This window comes from Physeter macrocephalus, chromosome 9 (genome assembly GCF_002837175.3).
Source record: "Physeter macrocephalus isolate SW-GA chromosome 9, ASM283717v5, whole genome shotgun sequence".
Taxonomy (NCBI): Eukaryota; Metazoa; Chordata; class Mammalia; order Artiodactyla; family Physeteridae; genus Physeter; species Physeter macrocephalus.
The window spans coordinates 22,537,251-22,557,473 of NC_041222.1; the positions used below are offsets into that span (position 1 = coordinate 22,537,251).

The 20,223-nt window shown below is 38.8% G+C and overlaps 1 protein-coding gene across 1 annotated transcript in view; it reads left to right on the top strand.

The window, feature by feature from the left end:
- The window catches only part of GRIN3A (glutamate ionotropic receptor NMDA type subunit 3A), a 147,547-nt gene that overhangs the window by 86,476 nt on the left and 40,848 nt on the right, over positions 1–20,223 (top strand). Inside the window, exons 4-5 of the mRNA XM_024126448.3 lie at positions 14,467–14,612; positions 18,679–18,794. Of these exons, the coding sequence (XP_023982216.1) occupies positions 14,467–14,612; positions 18,679–18,794 (262 nt within the window). The remainder of the gene's footprint in view (positions 1–14,466; positions 14,613–18,678; positions 18,795–20,223) is intronic.

The window sequence follows — 20,223 nt, forward strand, 5'->3', positions numbered from 1 at the left end:
AGTGAGAGGCCCGCGTACCGCAAAAAAAAAAAAAAAAAAAAAAATTTAAAAAAAATAATAAATAAATTTTAAAAGTATAGAAATTATTATTATTCCCGGACCGGGGCACGAACCCGTGTCCCCTGCATCGGCAGGCGGACTCTCAACCACTGCGCCACCAGGGAAGCCCTAGAAATTATTTTTAAATGTATTTTGTCACTTTAGAGTTCATTAAAAATTTGAAAGTAGTAAAAGTAACCTAAATATTTATTTCCACTGTGAAAAGCTGTGTGCTACCCAAGCACTACAGTGAAACTCTGAAAATAATGAAATATTTTAACCATTTTTGCACTAAATGCTATAATATGGTTATACAGAGAATCTAGCCTTTGGGAATTATAATTCTTTTACAGTTGTACTCAGATGTCATTCCTGAGACAAGTGGCATGTGATGACTGAAGTTTTAATAGCCATTCATACTTGGAATATTTTATGCATTAATACTTGGAGTAAAAATGAACAGCATTTTCCAAATACAATAACTCAAGAAATAAATGGAGGCATTTGTGCAAATGTTTCATTTTTGAAAATCACCTTGGGCTGAGTCAAACCATGGAAAATTTTAGCTCAAAGGAAAGTTCTACCTCCCCTTAATCCCCCCTAAAAAATCATAAGGATGTGAAAATAGGATTATAATGGAAGCTGTCTTGCAACATTAACTGCAATGTTCATTCCCCTAAAAGCCATAATTCATGGCTGTTCTACAGCCTTTTTCTTTCAGCAATTATGCATATTAGAGGAAAGTCTGAATACATAAAAACTAAATGCTCATAGAAAACCAAGCCTCATAAAAGAAAAGTTTACTTGACCAGTTTGCTTTGAAGGAAAATATGAAAGCCAGTTTGTCCCAGGTGTCGCCTGGTCCAAGGAGGTTGGAAAAAGCACATAAACCACAGTCACGGGGCATGACGCAAGGCTTACTGCCTGGGATCCCTGATCAACCCCTTGGCGGTCAGTTCTAGCCCTAGGGGACTGTGTCTTCGGTGGGAACAGAATATTGGGAACTGCTGGCTCTCCAGGGAATTCAATGCAAAAATTGCTCTTCTAAATTGACAGAATTAGACAGAACCCCTCAAACCCACTCTTTCCTTTTCTCTTCTCCCTCTCTTATTCGGAGGTTTATGGGGTGACATAAAAGCATCTCATGGGAATTGCCCCATGCCATTTTGATCATTTTTGTATACATAGCCTTGTACTTGATAAACATTTGCTGACAAAAATGAAAGACCTCTAAATCCTGTTTCAAGTCAGAAAACTTATATTTGAATCTTGTCTCTGGGAAATAACTGGGCTTCGTGATCCTGGGCAAGTTATTTAAACTCCAAGCCTCAGATTCCTCACCTAAGAAATAGACTTGAAAATAATACCTACTCAGAGCCCTGTCTTTACGCAATTATGAGATAATGTGTATAAAATTTCTGAAAACAGTGGCTGGCCAGTATCAGTGCTCTGTAATTATTTGTTAAATCTAAATTCTCCAGAGTTGTAGATGACCATAATCCCAGATGACCAGATGAATGAATAAGAATGGATTATATCTAATATAAGGGCTGAGGATCTACTCTAGCTATTTTTCTCATACCTCTAACATTAGGCCAAGAACAACTGCATCCTTGACTTCTCCAGGAAGAATTACAGCCAACAGTCATGGCATTCAGGATTTATGCTTTGACATACATCTTCAAAATAAAGCCTATGACCATTTCCAAATGGGAAATTTCAGAAGAAGCCCAGAAGTATTACCAAGGAATATGAAATTTATTTGTAGAATTTACAGACTTATAATAACCCTCCAAGCAAGTAGCATAAATTTCAAAATCTGAAGGGAAGACACCACACACACACACACACACACACACACACACACACACACATACACACACACACAATGAATTTAATAAATCAGGCAGCAAGCTATTCTCTGTGCCTAGAATCTATGTAAGATGTAAAGAACATTACACCCAATTTTTGTTCTCAGAAAATGTATAATCAAGTTAAGATTAAACCCTGCAGTAAAACCAGGAAAGGAGGCGTGTTCACCATTAAGTACCAAGTGAGGATGTCAATATCCCTGACCACCTCACCTGAATTTCTATCTCATCACACCATTTTTTTCCTTTCTTTCTTTAATGTGACACTATCTGTAATTACCTAGTTTGCCTTTTGTTAATTGTTTTTTTTCCATTGGAGTGCAGACCTCTCCTATGTTACTCACGGTAATGGTACACAGTATATATAATATATATGTGCTGAATTAATGGATTCTTTGTTCTTGAACCTTCACCTGACCTAGGGATCCTAACTTAGATAGCAGGCAAAACCAAATCAGAAATATGCTTAAAATCATTCAGCAAGAAATTATTCCTTTCTTCTATCATGTTCTTCTATCAATTACTATAATTCTAAAAATATTAATGAGGGCAATATGATGATTTCTAAAAGAGTTCAAAGAAAATCATATTCCCTTCAGAAATACATGCAAATAAACAACTAATTGCTCTGCAATGTGATTAATGAAATAATAAAAATATGCAAAAGGGAGAGGTGGCACCTACAAGGATAGTTAACTCTTTCTTGGGAAGATCAGAGAAGGCTTCTGAAAAGAGATGGCACCTAATCTAGATTTTAAAGGAAGAAAAGGAGGAACAGAAATAGGAATTCCACGCAAAAGTAATAGCATGTGTAAATGCAAAAAGGCAAAATTGGGCCAAATGACATGAGCATCAGGCTTAGAGCCAGAGTCCTAGTTAAATTTCTGGATTCTCATTTATAGTTATTACCACTGTATCAATTTCCTATTACTACAGTAATACCACATAACAAGCAGCCATAAACATCAGTGGCATACAACAAAAAAATTTATATAGCTCACAGTTTGCAAGGTTTGGCTGACCTAGTACAGGCTTACTTATGTATCTGGGGGCAGGTAGCTGTGGACTGATCTGGGGTGGCTTTAATATTTGCTGGGGTGACCTGGCTCTATTCCACATGTCTCATCATCCAGCAGGCAAACCAGGCATGTCCTTCTCGTGATGACAGCAGAGGGTTATAGCACAAGCAGAAAGGTACAAGCACTTTTCTGTTCTAACATCATGTCTGCTAACATTCCAATGAACAAAGTAAGTCACCTGCTCGGGACCAGAGTCCAAGAGGGAGGGCACTCACGGTGAAATGGCAAAGGAAGTGAATCAAAGAGGGGAGAAGAATTGGAGCCATTAATACAATCAATAGACTGCACCCACTTAAATCTCTCCAGAGTTTGGTTTCCTATTCTATAATGGAGAACACAACAATTCCTTCCTCCTGACACCCAGGATTGTTGGGAGGAAATGTATGGAAGGCTTTTTTGAAGTTCTTTAGCTGAAAATAAATAGACAAATACAAAAAAAAACTTACTATAGAAATCTAAGAGATTGGGGTCACTCTGTTTGTAGCTTGCATGCCAGCTAACTCCATATTTAGGCTTAAACTCCTATTTCATGTTTGTTAAAACAGTAGTCTCAAACAAGTTAGAACATTTTCCAGGCTGTAATCAGAAAAGGACATCTGAATACCAAATTCTGCCCCTTAGAGAGTGAGGTAAGCTCAAGAATATGCATGATGACAACTAAAATATCAGCAATGGCTACTTCTGGAGGAGGCTGTAGAATCAGGAAGGAAAAAGAGCTACTATAATGTTCTATGCTATAAAACTTCTGTTTGCATTTTACAGCGAGAATAGATTCATGTTCTGTTGTGGCATTAAGTAAATGAATGTTTTTTGCATAAAGTGAAACTAGTTAAGTTTTTCTATAATTTCCATTTCAACAGCTTAAACATTGATCTGGATATTCAAGGTTGTTTCTGTTCAATTTTCATCCTTAAATATTACCTATTTAGTCACGCTTTATTTTTATTAATATGACTCATGTTATCTCAAAAGTCCAGGAATCTAGGTTCTGGTCCCAACTTTGCCATAATCAAGTCTTTGACCTTGGGCAAGTCATTTAACCCTGATCAACTCTATTTCTTCATCTGCAAATTAAGGATTATGAATTAAATGGTTCTAAGATCACCTTGGGTCTAACATTCTATAGTTCTCAGAAGAAATGGTCTATTTTTTCAGATAAGCCCACTTATCTGAAAATTATCCTTCAGAATATGAACCCAAAAAAAGAGGAAGAGTTAATTCAGAGTTCAATAAGTGACCAAATTTTATAAATCATTATTTGTAGTTAAAAATATTTTACTACTTTTTAATGTACACTGATGTTAACAGATGATCTTAAAACAATCAAATAGCTTCCACTTACAATTACTTCTAAACTGATGAGATACATTTAACTTATCTTTTTAAACTCAGTGTAGATTAATTAACACCATGAATCTTTGGTTCTGAGCAAACTGTTTTTTCTTTCCACTCTGGACATATTCATTCATCAAACACTTAAAAGCATTTACTGCTACAGTCTAGACACTAGAAAAAGTTCCTGGACCTGCTTTTTCAGTTTGCATCAAGCCAGTTTCTGCATATGAACTATAAACTCCTCAATTCATGCTCCTAGTTTGTTTGTGAGAATTACTCAAGATAGTGGAATTTAGAACTTGCATTCAGGTTAAATTCTAGAGGCAGCACACAAGTTCAATCTGTTAAATGTGTATATGACATAGTCCCACTTAGCTATCTAATCTTGGTCAAATTGCTTAATCTTGCTGGTCCTCATTTTTCTCAACAGCAAACTAAATGAATCATTACATGTAATTTTTATTGCTGCATGAAAATTTTCTGAAATTTGCAAAAGGAGGAGAAAGAAAATGCCTCTTTAACTCAGCTGACTGCTACCCGCTGGTGCTTGGCTCACAAAGCAAAAACGCTACTTTAGTTGTGCTGCTCTTGTGATTCATTTAACAGGAGCAAGTGTGCTGAACAGAAGAGAAAGATAAGCAAACACCAGCTCACTCATAAACTGGGAGATGGTCTGAAATGGAAAAGCTGGCAGCAAGGCTACAGGCAGGCTGCCCTGGAGGAGGGGGAGTGAGGAGATATCTTCTGGATGCATATATTCAGGATAGATGCTTGAATCTTTGCGGGCCCCTCCATCATAATGGCTCAATCACTGATTCCCTGAGCACTCTAGAGCAAAGATAGATTGACTCTTCAGCCATGGCAAACAAAATTATTAAATACAGCCCAAGTCACCACCAAGGGCTAGCCTAAGGGAAAATTAAAGCAAGGGGAAAGCATTCCTCTTCTTTCTGTTATTCAGTAGTTTGTCTTTCTGCTTGTTTGATGCTTTGCTTTAGCAGATCTCTAAGAAGCTGGTTTCCTGGGGTCGATGCTGTGGGATTACTGACCTTTAGGCTAAACCTCCTACTGTACATTTGCATCCAGCCCACCCTGAATGAAGGCCCAATTGGACATACTTTAATATTTAATTATTCTGTTATATAATTAAATAAAAACTGGCATTAAAACAAGTCCCTGGGGCTTCCCTGGTCGCGCAGTGGTTGAGAGTCCACCTGCCGATGCAGGGGACACGGGTTTGTGCCCCGGTCCGGGAAGATCCCACATGCGGCAGAGCGGCTGGGCCCGTGAGCCATGGCCGCTGAGCCTGCGCGTCCGGAGCCCGTGCTCCGCAATGGGAGAGGCCACAACAGTGAGAGGCCCGCATACCGCAAAAAAAAAACAAAAAAAAAAACAACAAGTCCCTGTGCCACAAGGATTTGGGTAGAGTTGTGCCAAAAAGCTAACATCACTAGACTGCAGGTAAATTTATAGCTGTTTTCATTCATTTGCATTTAATCAGCCCAGAATTGCTGAGTCTAGGTTCAGCAAGCACCTTACTGCCTGCTCAGTCTGCAGGGTACAGTACTGCTGGTGATGCGCAATGACTCAAGTGAGAAGTTTGAGTTCCACAGTCCACAGGTCATTTTTCACCTTGAAGTTTGGCTGGATAGCAAGTCAATTACATAAACAAAAAGACAGGGCTGTTCTGATGCCATGAGCTGAATGGAATCCTCCCATTTTCTGTAAGAGGTGTCGGTTCTGGCCTCAGCTGACCTGGTTCAAACTTCAATTCTGTCACAGTGGAATTACATCTTTAGAGGAATTATGGTTCTAAAGCAATTGCACTGTGATCATCATTACCTTTGAAAATCCCATTAAGACAATAATTTTACCTGTAGCTGGGTTCTAGAGTCAGCTGATAAGTAGGTATAACAACAGCATGGGCTGAAGAGCCTGGGGAAAGTTATTTCAACTTTCTGAACTTGCCCACAACCATGAACTAGAGCTATTAACAGAACCTAGCTCATAGAGATATAGGAAGGCTGAAATGAGATTTTGAGTATGGAGCGCCATGCATGTAATCAACACAACAGATAGCTACTAGTATTAAGAAGTTGTTAGCGACTAATTAAGCTCCCCCATTGGCTGTTGGGCTACATGTACAATGGCTGAACTCTTTCAGTTAGCCGCTTTACATATAAGGGAACTGAGTCTCACAGCAATTAAGGGAATAGCTGGTAAAGCCAAAAACTTTTGTGCTATGTATAATGGTAGTCAAGAGCATAAATAATGGAGCCACACAGGCTGCCCAGTTCTGTCATTTACTGGCTCCATAAGCTTAGACAAGTTAGTTAGTTGCTCTGCACCTCAAGCTGCTCACCTATAAAATGGATATAATGATAGAATCAACCTCATATGATTGTTGTAAGGATTATAAAAGTTAATATGTCCAAAGTATTTAAACAATGCCCGGCACAGGGTGAGCTACATCATCATCATCACCACCAATGCAATTATTATTATTCTATGTCTCTGTATTTGGAAACACCAGTAGTGTTACAGTACCCGTAGTGAAATAATTAATCTGGCATATAAGGGAGAAATGGACATAGCTCCAAAAGATCACACAGCATAAAATGGAATTTGAAGGGGATTTTGAACAAATTGGAATGGTCTCAGTGAACTGAAAAGGGTAGCCTGCTCCAGATGAATAGAATGACACATTAGACCAGGGTCAGAGAAGAAGCAAAACAAAGTGAATTTCATCAAAGAAAGGGAACAGTCAACAAAGACAGAGCTTGAACATTTGTAGCAGAATAGTGATAATTCCCCTCTAGAAATCCTATAATATCTAGCTTTTAGACACTACAAAGACCATGATAATAGACCCTACCCTTGCATGACTATACATAAGACAGAGAAATACCAAGGACTTCCAAAGGCCTAGTAAATGAGTACCATAGTGCCATTTATGGATGTTGCTGAGCAAATTTAACTCAGGAAACTATTTTTTAGAGAAGGACATAAAGACTGGAAACTTGTGGTTTCATAAATAGTAGATGGGAAAGTGTTGTTGAACATAGCTTACTATAAAGAAGAAACAAAGAACAATTTTTTTTATCAGCCATACTCATTTGGGGAGGGGATTATACATTCAACAGGATTCTACTTGGGCCTGAGTTCAGGTTTTTCAAGCTCTCCTTTGCATTATTTGTGTGACCTGGAGCAAGTCTCTTGTTCACCTTTTTCATCAGAGCGTAAGTCTCCTTATCGTATAGATCAGGAAGTAGTACAGTGGAATGTTTACATACAAAGTCTCTGCAGTCCGACTAAGTTCAGAACCTTCCTATATTGGCTGAGCAATCTTGGGCAAGTTATTTAAACACATACCTTACTTCTTATGTGAAAGTTGGAGATGATAATAAATACCTCATAGGGTTGCTATGAGGCTTAAAATATACAATCCATGTTAAAGTTTTAGCACAATGCTTGACACATGGAAAGTTCTTAATAAATGCAAGATATATATATAAATGAATGGACTAAATGACCTCTACCATCTCCTGCAGCTACTCATCTTTCCTGTAGTCTGGACTCCTTATTTTTACAGCCTCCCTGACTTTGATACCTCTCTTCAAGTTCAGTCCCTAGCCCCCACCTGTAACCCAAGCAGAGTGGAAAAAAGAAGCTTTAAGATGGCCAGTGTGGCAGCAGAGATGTGTGTGAAGATGTGGTATGCCAGCAAGTGGAGGAAGGAGCACGGAGGGCTCAGTTCTCCTACGGCCACTCCCAAGACAGCTAGGTATTGAACACAAGTATTGGACCCCCAGGGATTCAAGGATGAATGTGCTTGTTTTAGGGAGCTTGGCCGATCCATCAAGCTTGTTTTAACCTTTTTTGAACAGAACACCCACAATAACCAAAAATGATATTAGCTGTTATTTTTTAATCATTATCATTATTATTACATATTCAAATAGATAGATTTGTTGGGTGGAACACAAAGGCATCCTTCCTATACAGAAGATATGCTTCAAGAGAAGGGATTTCCTTTTCACTGAAGACATTCAAGCGGAGACTTAACAGGCAAATAATAGTGACGTTATAAGTAAAGCCTTGCTACTTAACATCTGGTCCATGAACCAAGGTATCAGCATCACCTGGGAGCTTGTTACAAATGCAGATTCTCAGGCTCCAACCTAGACCTAATGAGTCAGAATCTACATTTTGAAGAAATTCCAAGTAATATATTTCACTTTGCTATCAAAGATTCAAGCATCAGTGAACAGAGTAGATGACTTTTAAAGCCCCTCCGAACTCTGAGACCACCCTCTATTATACAGTCCATAGGTTTTAACTGGACATTATATTGGCACGGGGAGGAACTATGGTCCCAGTACCTAGTATATCCCATTCCACTGATGAAATTAAGAATGGCCTTTTCCATCCACCTCCAAAGGACATTTTACCAGATCTAGTGACTACATTCCACTCATACTTAAGTAACAATCTCAGATAAATACAAATGTAGAGCTTAAATGAAAATACTCAATATTGAGATTGTTTTTGAATCTAAATCATCATATCTACCATGGACAGAGCAGCTTGATTATTTCTAGAGTTTGCTTCCATCTTGTTTTGAGCCACTTCTCTGCTTTCTGCAAAATGTCTATCTTATTATTCTACACACAGGTGCTCTGGGTAGAGTTCAGTATTCCATTAACACTGAACAATTCACATACAAATACATGGTTTAACCTTAGATATTTCTGCAAGGCCTGAAGAGGCTGACACAAATATAAACAGAATTGAAAGAGCTGGTGAAATATTTAGCTGAAATTTAAAGAAATTTTTCTCTCTCTGGAACTTCCTGGTAATGCTTGTAATGCAGCTCAACTGCTTCAGCTCTTTGTATACTTTTATCCTCCCTCCTGGATGCAGGCTTTCTGACATCCTTGGCTCTTTGAATTACACACCACATGGACACAAAGGGCAGACTATGCTAGTCCATCCAGTTGCATCAATAGCTTCTTAGATCCCTTTTCTGATTCTATTATTCTGTGACTGCTCAGTAGCTCATGTTTTTTTTTTTTATTGGAACTCACACATAGAAATAAAAAAGAACATACTGTTTTGACAGAATTAAGATAAGAATTAAAGGAAAAAATTTAATGTTTAAAAGGAAAGAAAGACAACATGAAGTGTGACAAAAGTATCTAATTTGTAATGTATCTAACCTAAGAGAATTTGTGTTAATAATGAAGACTTATTACACCAATACTTATGAAACATCTGCTCTATACCAAGCACTGTGTTTGCTGCATAATGATGATGATGATGATGATGATGAGAGTAATAGCAGCTAACATTTGCTGAGGACTTATGACTACACGAATGAGACAGGCATAGGCCCAACCCTCATGGAACCTTATAAGCTAGCAGGAAAAGCAGACATTGAACAAATAATCCCAAATGTTATTAATGCAATATGAAATTGCAGGGTACAATGGGAGGGTGTTACAGGTGGCCTAATCTAGTTTAGGGGTCAGTGAAGTCTTCTCTGAGGAAGTTACATTTTATTTTTTATTTTTTTTAACTTTTTATTTTATGTTGGAGTATAGTCAATTAACAATGTTGTGATAGTTTCAGGTGCACAGCAAAGTGACTCAGTTATACATATACATGTATCCATTCTCCCCCAGACTCCCCTCCCATCTAGGCTGCCATATGACATTAAGCTGAGCTCCCTGTGCTATACAGTAGGTCCTTGCTGGTTATCCTTATTAAGTATAGCAGTGTGTACCTGTCAATCCCAAACTCCTTAACTATCCCTTCCCTCTACCCTTCTCCAGGAAGTGACATTTTAGAGTTAGCTACACAAAGGGAAGTTAGGGTTGAGGAGATAGAGCATCCCAGGCAGAATGAAGGCTATGGGCAAGAGCTCTGATCAAGCAAAAAGTATATGTTGGAAGAACTGAGAGAACTGGCTAAAGCTTAGAGGCCAGGGGGAGAGTGGGGAGAAGAGGCTGGAGAGAAGAAGGCAGGAGAAGGATCATGCTGAGGCCACGTGAGGAATTTCGACTTCATCCCAAGGGCTATGGGGAGCCATTGATAGGTATTAAGCAAGTGAGTGACATGATCAGTTTTGGGCTCTAAGAAGATTACCCTGACTGGATTGGAGGGGAAGAGAGGGAATGTGCAGAGGGCAGAAACGATGGTGGCATGGACTGGAGAAGTGGCAGCAGTGTTTGCAATACATCTCCAGGTTAGAGTGGGGTTCCTGTCAGACTAACAAAATTCTTCCTCCCATAGAACCTAGTTATTTATGTTAATGTTGAAGGAACTTTCCATTCTCAAAACTGTTCCTTCACAGGCATGAGAGCCATGTCAGGGAGATATGGGAGCCCATGGGCAAAAGGCAGCGGGAAAACATGAAAAGGAGATAACACAAAGGGCTAGCTAGTCCTCCTCTGGAATTCCGAGCTTTGATCTGCTGGTTCACAACTCCCTCCAGTATCTTGGGAAGGAGTGCTGTATTGATGCACTCAGCAAAGAAAAGAGGTCCAGAGTTTGCCTAGAAATAATTCATGGGCCATAAAGATAGTGTCACAGCATAATGTGAGAAAATGGACTTCTAAAAAGGATTATTTTCATGTGTAAGACAAAAGTATTCTAATTACTGACCTAAGACCCTTTTACCTTAAAAGGAAGGTTTGTTTCAAAAGCTTGAGTTGTAAGCTATATCATTAGTCCCTTTTGTGCTTAGTGGGATGACAAAGCTCTCATCTCCCTGTGGGTTCAAAGAATCTGTCAGTCATTCATCAAGCATATTATTGAGCAACTACATGGGGAAAGGCATTGGAATACAACAGTTAATTAAATGTTTTACATAGACTTCCAGTCCAGTGAAGAAGCTGAAAGTCTAGACATTAAACTATTACACAATTAAATTTTAAAAGTGCAACTGTAATAAGTTCTACAAAAGAAAGGTATACGTGCTATGAGGGCTTAGGAAAGGAGCATCTGGCCTAGACAGCAAGTTAGGGATGTGATTACTGAGCTGAGAATAGAAGGATAAATAGAAGTTAAATGGGTGAAGAGAGGATAGAAGAATAGTGGTAAAATTAATTGATTTGACAAACATGTATAGAGCCCTTATCAGGTGCCAAGCATCATAATAGGTAACTGTGGTCCACAGATGAATGAAACCTGGTCTGCATGTTAGGGAAAAGAATAAGCTGAATCTTGCTAATGGCTAGCTATGAGAATTTGATTATTAATTTGCCTGAACCTCAGCATCTTAATATGTAAAATAAGAAAATAACATCTATCTTGCAGGATTAATGTGAGAATTCAAAATGTGCAAAGCCCTTAGCTCACTGCCTGTCATATAAGTAGCAAGTTTTGTAATGACCAGAACCAGAGTCAGTATGACATAGTGTCAGAAGCTCTGTTCATGGTGTTCAGAGCTCACTATTTTCCAGGTTCAAATTCCAGATGCAACGTTTACTAGCTCTATGACCTTGGGCAAATAACAAACTTTCTAGTCTTTAGTTTCTTTATCTATAAAAGGAAGATAATAGAAATACCTCATAAGTTTCTTGGGAGGCTCAAAGGAGATAGGCATGAAAAGTGTGAAAGATGGCTAAATAAGTACCTAGCCTACATATTCTGTATATTCAAGGTGCTGTATCAGCACAGATAAATAAGCAGTAAATTATTTTTGTTTTTGTTCTTCCTGGATAGGAGGGTGAAGCTAGTTAAGGCCAAAGACTTCATACAGAGAGTCTTGTTCTAGGTCTTAAAAAATGAATAGGTGTTGGACAAACAGAATGCTGATAAATTTGCCTGGCTCAAGCCGTAGGGCTGCAGTTTGCTATTGTGAGAGCAGCCTAGGCCTAAGGCTTAAGGAGAATATTTTAAAAGACTAGTGAGTTCATTCTAATAAACATCTTCTCTCCATTTGCTGCCATGAGCTGGAAGGCAGGGTGATGTGGTCGGTAACAGCGTGGGCTTTGAAGTCAAACAGACATGGGTTCTAATCCAGTCCCTTCTACTTATAGCTGTGTGATCTTATTACTTTTATTACTTACCCTTACTTATTACATACTATATTTCTCTGAGCTTCAGTTGATTAATCTTCAAAGAGGAAGTATTAATAGAGCCCTCTTCATAAAATTTTTATGAGGATTAATCAAGATAATGCAGGTAAACATCATATTTGGCATATAATATTCAATAAATGTTAGCTATTATTATTATTGATGCCTCATTAAGGTTATGCTGGCATAAAACATTAGAATTTGTTCAGTGTATGGAACACAAGGGTTTGCCATATCACCTGCTCAATAGTGGGATATCCAAAGAAATACCACAAACCAGGTTGTGAGTCCCTTTGTGGCAATGATTGCAGGTATTTACCTTTATGGGCCCAGTAACTTTGAAAATTATATAAAGTTGCCCCCCTCAAATGTTGAATAAATTAATGAGTGATTTATTTCACTGATTGTAAAGGTTTTTTTAACTTACAAACATGAGGCATGTTTCTATAAACAATCTATAAATAAATACACCTGTAGTTTCACCATCAATGGAACAACCATTGTTAATATCTTGATATATTTTTTCCAAGACGTGTGTGTGTGTGTGTGTGTGTGTGTGTGTGTGTGAGTGTGTGTGTGTGTGTGTACGTGTACATATATGATATCTGGGGGGGGGTGTCACAGCATTTAAAATAATTATATACATATTTAATTTTGATCAGACCATACAAAAGCTTTTTCTCAATTTGTCATATGAGCATTTGCTTTGTTTGATTAAATATGCTTCACAAACATGATTTATACATTAGATAATATTCTATAAGGATGTAGCATATAATTTATTTAACTATTGCCATATTGTTAGACCTTTGGTGTGTGTCAAAACTAATTAATCTTCAAATATAAGTTATTTGTTACCAAATTCAGTGATTTCTTAACCTGTAGGGGCTATAAACAACTTGAAAACCTAATTATTTAAAAAAATATGAAACTCTGTACTATCTTCCTTATAGAAGAAAATTACAAACACATATTTACATAAAATATTGCCTAGAATTTCAGAAGACTTATAAACTTCATGAAGCCCATCAGTGAATTCCTGTCCCCGGGGCTTCAGTCAGAACCAATGATATCAAATATGTTAACACAAAGCAGAACAAAAAAGTTAAAGAACTTTAACATAACAATTGTGGAGAAGTATAGTCTCTAATATACTGCTTACTACAGTACATTCGACTATTTTCATAATACAGCCCGATCCCAGTTCATTCTTATATTTTAAATAAGTCTAGATTCTATATTAACACTTCTGTACAACTTCCATGAACTATATACTGCCTCATGTGCTGTATTCTTATTATCCTTAGTGACAGAAAGCTTCTACAGGACTCCCAGTACACTGCCCCTCCTCACTGTGAGGTCTTACATTCTGGAGAACTGTGCCATTACTGGATCTATTCCTGCTACCCTCCTCCTCTGTTGCTCCTAACTGTCTTACATACCATTCCATTTGAACAAATACACAGCATGACTGGTAACATAGTTATTTAAAGGAAAGAGATCATTTTGTAATTACACCAAAAACAAACTCAAAAAACTTAAAATATACTGCAGCATAAAGACCAATAAACATAAAAGAGATGTATTCACTCTTTGGGGTCATGTATATTTCAATCTCAGGATGCAAGGTTTTAACTTGGCCTTTGTGTAGTTCTAACCAAGGAAAGGCACAATCTTTAATTTATTATCTTAACTTTATGCTTTGTCCGATAAGCAATTTTTAATACCAAGTTTGATTCTACACACCATTTTACAGTTTCTAAAGAATTCTGACAGGCTCTCAATATAAAGGAGAAAGCTGTTTTGTACTTTGTGCTTGTTGTTTTCATCTGTTTGCTTCTGAAGACAGAACAATTATTTATGTGAAGATAGAACAGTTACTTATGTGAAAGCTTGTATGAAAGAGCATGTACACATGGCACATGGAAATTTGTTTATGACTGTGTGCATCTGAAAAATCCTAAGTCATTATTAGATTCCAAAGAATGATGGAAAAGAAAATTTTTAAAACAACTCTAAGAATAATTTATATTAGACACTTCTTTTTCTGCCTCATAGCTACATCATCCCTCTCACGGTTTCCGCTTTGGAACTGTCCGGGAAAGCAGTGCTGAAGATTATGTGAGGCAAAGCTTCCCAGAGATGCATGAGTATATGAGAAGATACAATGTACCAGTCACACCCGATGGAGTGGAGTATCTGAAGTGAGTGTCAACCTCTTGCACACAAAAAGTTCTCAATGCAGAAGAAGTCTTGCTATTGATGTAGTGTTTGTCGGGTTTTTAAAATGATAGCTAAATATATCCATTGTGTGTTCAGTAATATCTCACACCATGTGAGATCCAGGAGGCGGTATGGAATAAGTGTGCATTTAACTATGTGACCTAGTTTACTAGTTCCTGCACAGTCCCAAGTTGGCCGTAGCTTTGATCAAAGTGCCAGTGCAGTCATTAGTGTAGCAGATGGTGGGGGAAGTAAATGTTGGTTCGACATCACTTGGGAAAACAATGGTGCTGAAATGATCAAACACTCAGGGAATGTGGCCAGAGGATAAAGTGCCCCAAAGCAACCCTTTCCTTCACAGTGAATCTCTAAGCATGTGGACTGTCTCCTCTTATCACAAGGAAGTGGACTTTATCTTAGAGCTTTCCTGTTAAAAGAAAATAAGATAAAAGGCAATGATTCCCATGCCTGCATCCTTCTCATCGGCATTTATGAGAAGTAATCAAGAGCAATCACATTACCATGGCAGATTATCAGAGCCTGTAATTCAGTGAAGCTGAATGCAAAAGAGGTTGGTGCAGTTATGGGTCTGCTCATCTAGTCTGCCTGGGAGAAGGGGATGAATGGCTCCTGATAAGCACCACAGCATGCAGGTAAGCAGTCCTCTCCCTCCTGCCTGATGGTCTCAGGACAATGACATACATTCAAACTCCAGTCCCTAGAATTGTGCAGCACCAGGAAACTGGTTTCTCTGTTGTCAAACACAATAATCTCCCCAAAGGACAACAAGACTTGGCACCTCAAATTTTTTTTAAGAAAGGGAAATAAATAATTTTATGGGACATAGGGGCTCTGTGTTTCTCAAGAGCTCTAGTAATCAGCCCCTAAAACAATTTTATGGACTAAGCTAGAGTCTAGAAAGGAAGCCTTGTGTTCTCAGATTTGCAGAGTTATATATAGTGTTGAAGCACTATGAAATGGCACTTTCAATTTTGCAAGAACATTAAAACATTAGAGTCCCTCTCTGACACAGAGTTTAGTGCTCCTTTGCCTCCCAGCTCCTCCTCTTTATCCTCTCCTTTAGGGAAATTCATGGCTGAGAAAAAGAATAAGATATCAGGGAGACAGCGATGGCTCCCCACTAGTTAGCAAAGGCTGACAAACTGGGCCCTTATGGCAGTGTGAAAGGGTGAGATAAACCACTGCTGCAGTCCCCAGTTCCATTCCACTCAGGGTATTCATTTATTCTGGAGGCTTTACCTAGAAGGCCCAAGTGCTCAGAGCTGGCCCTCCTCTAGCCTGGGGAGAAGAAATTGTTAGGTAGGAAAACAGACACAGATGAAGGAGCTGAGTTCCAAAAGAAGCAATTTGTCCATGGAAATACAGCTAGCAAGTGGCAGGGTCAGGACTAGAACCAGGTCTCTAGAATTCAACCACTGCTGCAGGCTAGTCTGGAAACCAAAACCGGAAAGTAGGTCCTTGGTGTTCAAAAAACAGTCCATGTTTCAGCAGCATCCGTGTACCAGATAGCATTTGGCTGCATGTGAGAAATGCAAGCTCTCAGGCCCTGTCCCAGAATCTGCATTTTAAAAAGCTCCCCAGGTGACTCATAGATTGAGGTGAAAAAGAGCTTATCATCAATGCCCTCTGCCTTCTTCTCTCTGGGCTTCTCTCTCCACTTTTGGCCCAGATAAAGCCTATGCTCTTAGCCACCACTCCAAACAACCAGTCTCCAAGTTACCCCCTGACATCCCAGTGCCCTGACCTGCAAGCTCAACCCTTGGAGTCGCCTATAAAGACAGGTTCCTGGGTTAAACCTGTCCCTCCCCTCTCCCATCAGAATTCCCCTGGGCTTCATCCTACTCACTTAGGGCCCTGCTTTCTGAGGTGACAGTATTCCAATAAATTTATCCCTAGTAAAGTATTAATTACTTTTAGTATGTTTATATCTGACTGGTTTTTGTGGTATATGTGTTATTAAATGAATGCTCAAAAAGACAGCATGATTTTATAATGGGAGAAACAAGTGTAGGCCATGGCCATGCCAACTATAAGGATGATTCAACAACCAGTCTAGAAGGTCCTTATACCTGGGGATCAAACACTGCCACTTCCTCACCAGTGACTCAGGGCCCCATGGGTGTCTGTGACCTAATTACTTCTTGCCTTGCTATGCAATACAGACCTGCCATAGATAACTTCACTTTGCAATTCAAAATCATGAGGAGTTATTTAGGGATACCATTGAGATGGACCTCAGGAAATACTGGTTAGAAAAACTGAGCCCTAATTTTTTGTATCGTTATTGCTGCCACAAATATTTGCAGAGTATTAGTAAATGGTAACTTGTTCCTGTGTAGCTCACAAGGTACATTCTGGTACTGTGAGAGTCAAGATTTGACTGCAGAAGCATCTTTCAGCTTGATTTTTATCTTACTGCCAGGATTCCATTAATGTTCCTCATCTTCAGCTTCCAGGAGACAGTTCTTATCCCCAGCCCTTTTAGAAGCTTCCCACAGCTCTAGACCTGGGAGATGCTTTTCATTTTGGCTAAAGTTAAACATAGGCCTCACTGTAACTTAAATTCAATATCCCTGGAAAAGGGATTTATTTTGAAGTGGCTATTTTACCTCCTAAAAGAGTAGAGAGAGGAAGCAATGGTCATTGGCACCAAGAAGGGATGTTGACCTACTTAATGTGTGTCCATGTGTGGCTCAGACAAAGCCATCAAAAAGGTACTTGCTGCTCAATGATGAATCTTAGAGATGTCTAAGGGTGTCTTTCTCTTTTAGATTTTTGATGGGCCCTAGCCATGTTCTCCTCTGAGTTTAGAAGCTACTCCTATGTATTGAATTCCAACAGCCTCAATTTTGGCTCTAAGAGAGGAATGACTGGACCCAGATGGGACAGAGAAGAGTTGTTCTCTTTACCAAGCTGCTTGGACAGCACTGAGGGTCAGAAAGCCTTTATTAAATGGATGTATGTCCTATATCTTTGCAAAAAAAGTTTGAGGTAGCTGAAAACAAGAGTCATTGCATACACCTTAAACATTTCCCTTTGAAACTCATCCTCCCTTGCCACCTTTGTAAGTGGAGCTCAGCCAGTGCTGACTGCCTTCCTTGGGACCATCTCTGTGCCTATGTCCAAAGACTGGGGAGAACACATGAAGGATGCACAAGGCTGTCTGCTGGCACCTTGAGCCCAGCCCACAGCTGACTCACTGATATAGTCCAGAAACAACTGCCTTTAAATGATTTTTGCCTGAACTGCCTCCTGGGATGGGAGTGAAACATGAATCTCTGGAGATATATTAATAAATCAGATTACAAAGATCTATTACATATGCTTCCCATTCCATTTATTGAACATCAGCCTATGGACTTTAAAGAGACCTGAACTCCCTTTTCCCCAAGAGTGCTGGATCTCTTATTTGCACTTCCTTAATATGTACTCCCAAATATGAAATAATGCCTGATCTCTGAAGAATATGATAGTGATCATGACATAAAGAATTAAGAATTTTCACACACTGATTAATGAGACCCCCAGCTCCAACACTTACTGGCTATGTAGACTGGATTAAGTTACTTTGACTCTTTGAGCCTGAATTTTTCCTCTGTTAAAATGGGATACTACCACCCCCCTCAAGGTTATTATAAGGGGTAAAATGTATGGAGAACAATAAATACAATACTTACACAAAGAAGTCATTCAGTTATTGTAAGAGAAATGAACCTTGACTATTTACCTTCCCGTTCAATTCATAGTCACTCTGGTTTTGTTGTTGGATTTAGAAGTAATGAAAGAAACTGGTAGATGAATCCACTGGAAAGATGTCATGCTCTCCTATAAGAGTGTCTGTTTCCCCTGGTCTATTCTCTGCAGGTCAGTGAGATGTCAGCAAGGCAGAGCCAGCAGCTGCCCAGCTTGTACTGCCCTTTATTGTCCAGGTTTCTGTTCCCTAAACAAAAGCCAGCTGTCAGCCTTAGTGTTTCCTGTCTATTAATGAAACATTTTTCACTTTTCTTCTCTTCATCTTAAACATAGGAATGATCCAGAGAAACTAGATGCCTTCATCATGGACAAAGCCCTTCTGGATTATGAAGTGTCAGTAGATGCTGACTGCAAACTTCTAACTGTGGGGAAGCCATTTGCCATGGAAGGTATTAATCAGTCATTCTTGATTCACTTTTACTCGGAATGTGCTCAGTTTGCCAACCTAGCAAGTCACAAATGCCAATGTCAGAGGCAAACAGCTATTCATCTTCCCTTGTTTTCATTTTCAGCTCTTAAGCACTCAGCTATTAAGTTGCTGAAGTCAGGTATTTATTTTCTACCTACTCCACAAACATACTGTTATCCAATTGTTAGAAAAACAACAACCAAAACGCCATTGTTATCCAAACAATGTTGCTTTAGATATCTGGGAGTGGTGACAGTGTAATAAATAGGGAGTCCAGTTTTAATTTAATCTGTATTTTCTAATATCCAAATCCCGTAATGAATCTGATGCTAAAACTAGAATGATTGCTAACTGGAAGGACCCCAGTGTTGATTTAATCCAGTCTACTCAGTTTTATCCACAAGAAAACCCAGAGACATTTTATCACTTTCTCATAATCACACAATTAGATGATAATACTGGAATTACAATCCAAATCTCATGGTCCTTAAATAAATGTTTCCACTAATTGAAAAATAAGTAGAAAAAAATCAACTTTTGTGGTTTAGTAACCTCTAAGGGTTCTAAACAAAACCTAGTTTGGGACCTTGAGTTTGTCTTTCTTCCCACTGGCAGCAAATTTTTGCTTTCAATTTGGTCAACCAATCGATCAAACTTCAGGACCAAAGAAAGACTGCTTTGTCAGTAGCTCCTTGCATTCTGGACAACAGTTGATATATGGAGCTGGTAGTTTGAACCAGCAAATTTCACATCTCCCAGTTCCCAGCTTCCTTCCTCTGACAGTACATGCTGGCTCCCAAAACAAGCCATACTCACTTGTCAGAAAGCACTTTGACTTGAAACAATCCCACGGGGGTGCCCAAGTCCTATTTCCAGAAAACTATACTTTCCTGTATGTAAACTAGTATATCGAGACTATTCAGATTCCAATTCCCCAACCACAGTTGGTCCCTGTCTCCCCTAAACACATCGGCAAATTTTTTACTTCAGTCTTCGTTTTTGTGATGAATGAGAATGTAACAGCTGATGCTGTTTCTTCGAGGCTTCTCCTAAGAGAAATCAATCCCCTCTCCAGGCAAAGCTACCTCCACCTGAACCAGGAATAGAACTCAGGAAGAGAGAGATTTAGTGGTAGGCATCTTCTATTAAGATGACAGTCTGACACAAGAGAGAGGAGATATGGGGATATATGTATATGTATAGCTGATTCACTATGTTATAAAGCAGAAACTAATACACCATTGTAAAGCAATTATACTCCAATAAAGATGTTTAAAAAAATTACCATACAACCCAGCAATCCCACTACTGGGCATATACCCTGAGAAAACCATAATTCAAGAAGAGTCATGTACCAAAATGTTCATTGCAGCTCTATTTACAATAGCCAGGACATGGAAGCAACCTAA